The sequence below is a fragment of the Bufo gargarizans genome, chromosome 4 (genome assembly GCF_014858855.1).
Source record: "Bufo gargarizans isolate SCDJY-AF-19 chromosome 4, ASM1485885v1, whole genome shotgun sequence".
Taxonomy (NCBI): Eukaryota; Metazoa; Chordata; class Amphibia; order Anura; family Bufonidae; genus Bufo; species Bufo gargarizans.
In genome coordinates this window covers 306,483,908-306,492,022 of record NC_058083.1, presented here as the reverse complement: position 1 = coordinate 306,492,022, position 8,115 = coordinate 306,483,908, and the positions used below count along the sequence as shown (strand labels likewise).

The window sequence follows — 8,115 nt, the reverse complement described above, 5'->3', positions numbered from 1 at the left end:
ATTATTACAGATCAGGGCTGCAGTTAATTTTAAGCAGATCCCATTTCCAAAAATCATTACTCTGAAAAGTGAAGAGAGTAATATCTGGCTTAATATCGGAAAGTGTAGCCTGGGGTCAGAACAAAGGAAATGTACTTGTGTTTAATTTGTATTTTTTATCCTTTAGCAGAAATAACCTTTTAATAACTGTCACTCACAGCACGTGTGGAATTGAAATACTTACATATACATGGGCTGCAGCTGTAAGTGAGATGTCTTCTGAGGACCCTGGTAGCCATAGGAGTCAAAGCCACCTATAAAATCAACTGCAGAAAAAAAAAAAAAGAATAAAAAAAAAAATCATTATCATTTTGACCTCGGGCAGAATGCCTCCATCAATTTCGGAACTTCCAGGCAGATATGACAGGCTGGTAATAATCAGTAGAGTTACTAATTACTGAAATGTACAGAAATGATTCATGCTGCAAAATGAGGGAAAAGCTGCAAGAATAATGAATCATTACTAAATACTGTCCTTGGATTAGAGTTATGGATATTCTTATTTAAAGGGGTATTCCATCTTACTGTTTGGGTCTCCGTATGTAGCTAAAGTCATTAGAAGGCACTTACCAATAGCAATGCTTTATTGAAAGTGCCTTCTTTCCAAGTTCTGGCTCCACTGCGATCCTACTGCAGTGGCCACCCTTGCGAAGTGAGATGATTATACATCATAACTATACTATACTCCACCTATACATCAATAATATACAGTATAAAGACCAGATATTGATGACCTATTCTGTGGTTAGGTCATCGATATGAGATTGGCGGAGGTTCAACACACATGACCAGCCCCAATCAGCTGTTTGAAGAGACCTTGGTGCTCCAGTGAGTGTTTCAGCCTCCTCCAGCTGACTTAGCACAGCGTAGTCCATTGGATAGCGGATGTGCTTGGTATCGTAGCTCAGCCCCATTCACTAGGTCATGTGACTTATGAATGTGATGTCACTGGTCTAGGAAGAGGCCTTGACACTCATGGAGCGCCGTGGCCTCTTCAAACAGCTGATCGGTGGAAGTGAGGGTAGTTGGATCCCTGCTGATCTGATAATGATGACCTGTACTGAGGATAGGCTACCAATATCTGAATCTCAGAAAACACCTTTAACCCCTTCCCACACTGTACATATATGGTATGGCAATTACATGGACACAGAACAGGGGCTCAAATATATGTGACATCACAGAGCAAGCCTGATCTTAGTGACACAAAGGAATGCTAAAATGAAGGTACAAAGCTAAATGGTGGTGGGAGGTCACACGTGTAAAATACTGAGGCAGATGCTTAGTTTTGTAACTGCATATAGATAAGGCTTCATGGAAGATGGTGGTGGAAGATGGAGGGGAGCTCCATATTTACCTGAGCCTATTATTTCATAGTGGTTTAGCTTGCATTTTCACAGTGTGGTTATATTGCATTTTTTGTTTTGATTTTTGATCCTATGTTCATATGTGCCTGCAGAGAAAAATTTAATTTGATACATGCAAATGAGCCTCTAGGAGCAACGAGAGGCACAGCTCTCTTTGCAACTGCCGTGCCCTCTGCATTTTGACAGGGCCTGGCAGTGTAAACGTGATCACACCTGGTCCTGGCAATCAAAGTAGAGAGGGCACAGCAGTTGCAGAGAGCAGAGCCTCTAGGTGTAATGGTAATGCCCCTGTAGCTCCTAGAGGCTCATTTGCATATATTAAAACTTCATTTTTCTCAGCAATGCGGGCACATAGGAACATGGGACCAACAAAGAGGCCTTCAGCATGCCAAGCTGTACATGTAACAGGTCAGCCAGTTTCATAGGGCTTTCAGTCGAAAGATGCTGAAAGATGCCCTTTAATATTAAGCATACTGACAGCATTAACATGACAGAAGATTTTCTTGAATGGAGTTAGCAATTAGATTGTATTTATACACTTTATACTTAAGCTCATATAACACAGAAATATTTTATTTTATAAAAGCATAACCAATAACAAAGCCATGATAAACCACTATAAAAACATAACCAATATAAAATCTATGGTAAACCATATTGAAGTTTTTTTATTTATTCCAGGTGTTACATTGTTATTTATGTTGTTTGACAGTCATACGTTCAAATGGGTCCTTATGAAAGTAACTTTTATTTAGTGACAGGTAAATGACAGATTTTGAAAATACAACTGTCAATGCTATTCATATTCTATATTCTGATGTGATCCATTAGTCAAGTACAGAGAAATTTATGAAATATTTAATAATACTTAGCTGTCATCTTGAAATTTTCAACTAGTTTTAAAACTGAAAGCCATTTATTGTGTGCACGTAATGGATAATTTTTTTGGTGTGTGTGACAGAACAAGCTTTTCCATATTTATATTTCATTGTGTTGGAGATTTTGTAGTAGAACACAATTTGACTGAAGTTTTACTGGAATCGAACAGCAAGTATATAGGATCACAACCATCCATTATCTTTGGCTAATAGAGGGTGTCCTGAGTTGTGGAGACCCCTTGTAATGTCCATATGCCCTACAGGGACTTATGGAAAGCCATATGTCCTGACGGGATGTCTTCAAAGAGCTGCTCTCCTACATTACCAAGGTCTCTAGTAGAGTAGCAGGGGCGATATGGGCCAATATTTGTCATATATTCTTGAATTTGCGAACTCGCTATCTCCGTTTACAATTTTATTTTCATTACTAAAACCACAATGTAAAATTCACTTAATGCACATGCGCAAAAATGGATGTGGCCTAGCAACTGTTTTCGAACTACCCGAAGTTGGAAAAGAAGCAATTTTCGAGACAGTGAGGATGAACTCCTGATCACTGTAAGTAACTTCACATTACACCAGTGTATTTGATTACATTTCACATGCATGTCAGACCAATAGCTTTACATGAAGATAGAGTGTTATAAAACATTTGTAATTGCGAAAATCGCCACTTATGATCCGAATGTTTTTTTTGCGATACATATAACTTCCCTTTTTATCAGGTCTAAGTAGATATTACTGATTGGTGCACTAAGTATTGTTGTGACATCACACTACTATGTCTGTAGCATGTATGTATGGACTGCAGAGAAATATCTCTCACATGCACATTGCACATCCATTTTTCTGCCGCACACTATATACCCCCCCCCCCCCCTACACACACAAACACAGTCTATATATTAGAGTTTGTGTCCTGTTGGTCAGGACTCAGGAGAAGCTTTCTTTGTCTTACCGCCAGTATTTGCTGGTTCATTTAGAGTTACCCAGGGTGCACCAAGGGGAGGCGAACCAGCTTTACACCGTACCGTCACTTCACTAGACAGGTACATCTCTGCTCAGCTGGCCAATATCCGATTGCTCAGACCCCACACCATACAATCGCAATAGAATCCGATCTTATAACAGTAACATTAAATCTAATATGTCCCCTTCGGAGACAAAATACTTTTTGATGTTTTGCTGAGGACATTATTTCCAATACTTGTATTAAAAAAAAATTGGGATTATATGCTTGCATCTTTATCCTGCTCATGTTGGAGCAGGGCTATGACTGGACCCGGGACCACGCTGAGAACCAGGCCATTGTGAGTGAGATCCATTCTGAGCTCAAGAGGAAGTTTAAGAGCAATCACCCTAGCATGGCTATATAAAAAAAATGGTCACATTTGAAGAGGAGGAATTTGGAGCAGATCAGAGAGATCCGTGACAGAATATGCCCAGGTACAATGCTTACATTATTTTTGCATCTCTCGCCAACACTCTGTAATGTATATATACAGTTATGAAAATAAGTATTTCATCCCTTTAAAAATGATTACTTATTAAGTGGTATGACATGTAGCAAATCAGCTGGTTACATCATACATCTCTACTTCGCCATGAGTATATATAGCTATGTATATATATACAGTATATATATTTATACACACAGTGAGGTACAGATGTATGATGTATTCAGTGGATTTCATGCCTTTTACACACACATACCCAAGATTTTTTATTCCCATGCTAGATATTACGTATATTATATCTCTCCATTTGTTATAACCGTGTGCTCTTTTCTCCCAGGGTGGTGCTGTTTTTTCTCCGCTCCCATCACCTTGTTTCACGGCATCTTATGTACCAATTTACTTTTCTCTTCTTTCTGTTACTTTTAACTTATTGTAATAAAATTTATATATTTTTGGTAATATGAGCTCTTTTTTCATTTGTTTCTGCTATTTCACTCGGGAGCTTTTACCGAGTTACACTTTAGGTGTATCCCCTGCGGCTATTCAGGGTGGGCACTGTCTCTTACCCGCCTTGGGGATACCCTGGGTCATTTTTGTTTGTCTTTTACACACACAGAAATATATATATGTGTGTGCGTAAATATACATAAACTGCAATCATCATTCTGTATTCCATTAAAAGGCCCTGTTCATTATTACATTACATACATCTCCCACTTAACTCCTTAACACCCGATGGCATACACGTACGTCAGATCTGGACATGACTTAAGGCCCAGTGACGTAAATAAACTGCATAGTGAATGTGCAGGTGCAGGTGCAGGTCCTGTAGTCACTGATAGCTGGACCCCTGCTGTATGTGCCGGCATCGGTGAAATCACTGATGCCAGCGCATTAACCCCTGCATGGCTATGGTCAGCACAGACCGCGGCACGTGCGAGCTTCAGACATGTGCAGGTTGTCCATCAGGTCCCCGCGCTGCTGTGATAGGAACCCGATGGCAGGGAAGGTTGCCCGATACCTTCATTAAGCATAGTGTCTGCCTGTGAGATCCAGCCCCCTATATTACAATGGTAATACACTTACAGCCAATGCATTACAATACAGAAGTATTGTAATGCATTGTAAAGGGGATCAGACCCCCAAAAGTTGAAGTCCCAGAGGGGGAGAAAAAATAAACTGGAAAAAAAAAAGTTACAAAATATAGGTTTAAAAAAATATATATATTCAAGAAAAAAAAGCATTATTTTTCCCAAAAAGTTAAATAAAAATGGAACAAAATAGTGAAAAAAAGTAGACATATTATGTATTGCCGCATCTGTATTGACCGGCTCTATAAAAATATCACATGAAATAACCCCTCAGATGAACACTGTTAAAAAAAACTTAAAAAAAACTGTGCTAAATTTTTTTTGCCACAACGGAGTATGACCCCCAAAATAGTACTAATGTAACCATTACCTCATTACCGCAAAAAATGAGCCACTACCTAAAACAATCGCCCAAAAAATTAAACAAATATTGCTCTCAGAATATAAGGACATTAAAACATGATTTTTTGGGTTCAAAAATGATATTATTGTGTAATAATAATAAAAAAAGTATACATATTAGGTATCGCCACGTCCGTAATAACCAGCAGTATAAAAATATCACATGCCCTAACCCCTCAGATGAACACCTTAAAAAAAAAGAAAATAACAACTGTCAAAAAAGCTATTTTTTTTACAGCTTTTTGACAGCATGATACCAAGTGATCACATTTTTGGTAAATTTTGTATTTTCTTAAAAATAGAAATGAAATTTTGTGACTGATTTTTTCCACTGTCATGAAATACAATATATGATGAGAAAACAATCTCATAATGGCCTGGATAAGTAAAAGTGTTTTAAAGTTACTACCACAAAAAGTGACACATGTCGGATTTGCTCAATATGGCCTGGGCAGAAAGGTGAAAAATGGCATGGTCATTAAGGGGTGAATTTACATTTGTTATGAGTTCTGAGTTGTTTGTCTAAATTATGAACATTGTGTGATTACAGGGGTTCCAGTTCCCTCTGTACAGCTCAAGCCTTCTATAGATTAGGTAATGGTTGTGGTCTCGGCATTGGAGGAGGAGGGAGAGCATGTTGGACTCTCCAAGCATGCAGATGATCCACCACCACCTTATGTTGGTGAAATGGTGGAGGTCGAAGAGGCTGGTCCCTCTCAGCAGCCGCATTCCCCCCCAGCTCCTGATTAGGAAGAAGAGGAGAAGGTTGTCACTAACCCCCACTAGGAGGGTAAATATGTGCACACAGCAATATAATTCTGTGTCCATAACATGTAGAGAAGCAAAGGGCCAAAAATGAGGGGAAAACACACACTATAGTAATAGAAAACAACAACACTGGACACTAACTTTGTAATGTACATACAAACCATTAACTAACCAACTAAATAACATTATACTCTACATAACTATCACAAACTAACCAACTAAATACAATTATACTCTACTGAACTAGTACTAACTAACTAACTAACTAACTATCTAATCATAAATATTGTTAACTAATAAATTGTAATGTAAATCATCAGTGCTTTAACAAATACTCCACACAATGCACTAATTGCCTCTTAATCTTAATTGAAAGTAATTTTAATATTTTTTTTATGCTAACAGTACTTGGTAAATAAATAAAAAACTATGCAGCTGCAGCAGGACGACCAAAGGGCAATTCTGGAGATCAGAGCCCAGCAAAAGATATTACGGGAGCAGCAAAGGAGGTTATATCAGCAGCAGTGGCATCTGGATAAGAAGGTGCATCAGCAGGAGGAGCTGCACCATAAGGGGATCCAGGAGTTTCTGGACCTCCATAATCAACTAAAAAGTTGCCTTAAAGGCATATTTGTTCCTCAACATTGCTAATAAATATTTATTTATGTTCTAACGTGTGCTTTCATTTTTAGATATTATGGTTTTTTTTTATTAATTAACGTATAAGGTTGTAGGAAGGCCCCTTTAGTCCTGGGGCAAACTCATCTAGATCAGGACAGACAACAGCAGCAGGTAAAGGTAATGGTGGAGCAAACGGCCTACACAAGACTCAGCAGGATCACGATAGACAGTAGCAGCAGCAGGTACATGCATGGTAACTGTGCAGTATAAGGCCTACACATCGCTCTACCAAACTCATCAGGACAGGTAAATGGTAATGGTGTAGTATAAGGGCTACACATAGCTCACCCAAACTCATACGGACAGACATCAGCAGGTAAATGGTAATGGTGTACTATAAGGCCTACACATAGCTGGGCCAAACTCAGTCAGAACAAACTGGAGCCGGATATTTGTTTGCAGCAGGAATATTTTCCCAGGAATCGGCCCCCGCCAGACCGGGGGGAACCCCCCAAAAAAACTTATTCACCTCTGACAGCAGCATGTTCTTTGTTGGTGCATCATGTGCGTTTATTCAAACAAAAGTGACGCTTCAGTCCACACAATGGGACCTTTCTCAAGCATTGACAAAAGTAAACGGTGCCAATTAAAAATACAAACTCAGGTGATTATTTAATGAAAACTATTAATAATTGAATTAGATTTAATGTGTTTGATTCGTATTGTGTCTAAACATAAAAAATAATGTAAACAAATATTAAATAATATGTAAGTATCCATACTGTTAAGAGAATATTAACTTCCATTAAAGTATGTGAATTCATATTATCTCCTTAATTTATCACAATTCCAGATTTCAAAAATATGTCAAAAAGCAATTTTTAAATTAAAATATCCAGTGTACCGATTAAAAACATAATGGAGGGACCAAGAACTAACCAGCATGGATCCAATATAGTGTCCCGTTTGATTATCAGCGCATGTTGGCACATTGCTTCCGCATTACATAAAGAAAAATGTGATGCAATAATGTGATCACATTGAAGGAGGGACACACACAGGCCGCTAGTGTCCATAGACAGGGTGTTCACATGATCACATGTTCGCACCAGAAACTGAATGCAAGCTGAGCCACAAATGCATCCTTTCTATGCAGTCACATATAAAACTTTGGAAATAATAAGAATACCTCTCAAAATGGTGACATGGCTTCAAGAATATTATATATACCACATTATATAGTGAAAAATAAAAAGCTTTGATTCTATAAAAATCTCATGTGCACAGTATCATCTCATAGTTGTCAAGAAGTAACATCAAATAAAGATGTATATATAGATTTATACATGTGGCAATAACGCTCCATTCCCAAAACTGGATTACCACACAGATGAGTATAATGCCAGTCACAACAAACCATGTGGAGAGGTCAACATGGAGGTCAGGCATCCTATTCAGGACGACAGACAACACTATGTTCGAACCTAAATCC

At 38.3% G+C, this 8,115-nt stretch overlaps 1 protein-coding gene across 1 annotated transcript in view; it reads right to left on the bottom strand.

The window, feature by feature from the left end:
• Positions 1 to 219: 219 nt before the first annotated feature.
• Positions 220 to 8,115, bottom strand: part of NKAIN2 (sodium/potassium transporting ATPase interacting 2) — an 850,529-nt gene continuing 842,633 nt past the window's right edge. Inside the window, exon 6 of the mRNA XM_044291165.1 lies at positions 220 to 305. Coding sequence (XP_044147100.1) covers positions 220 to 305 — 86 coding nt within the window. The remainder of the gene's footprint in view (positions 306 to 8,115) is intronic.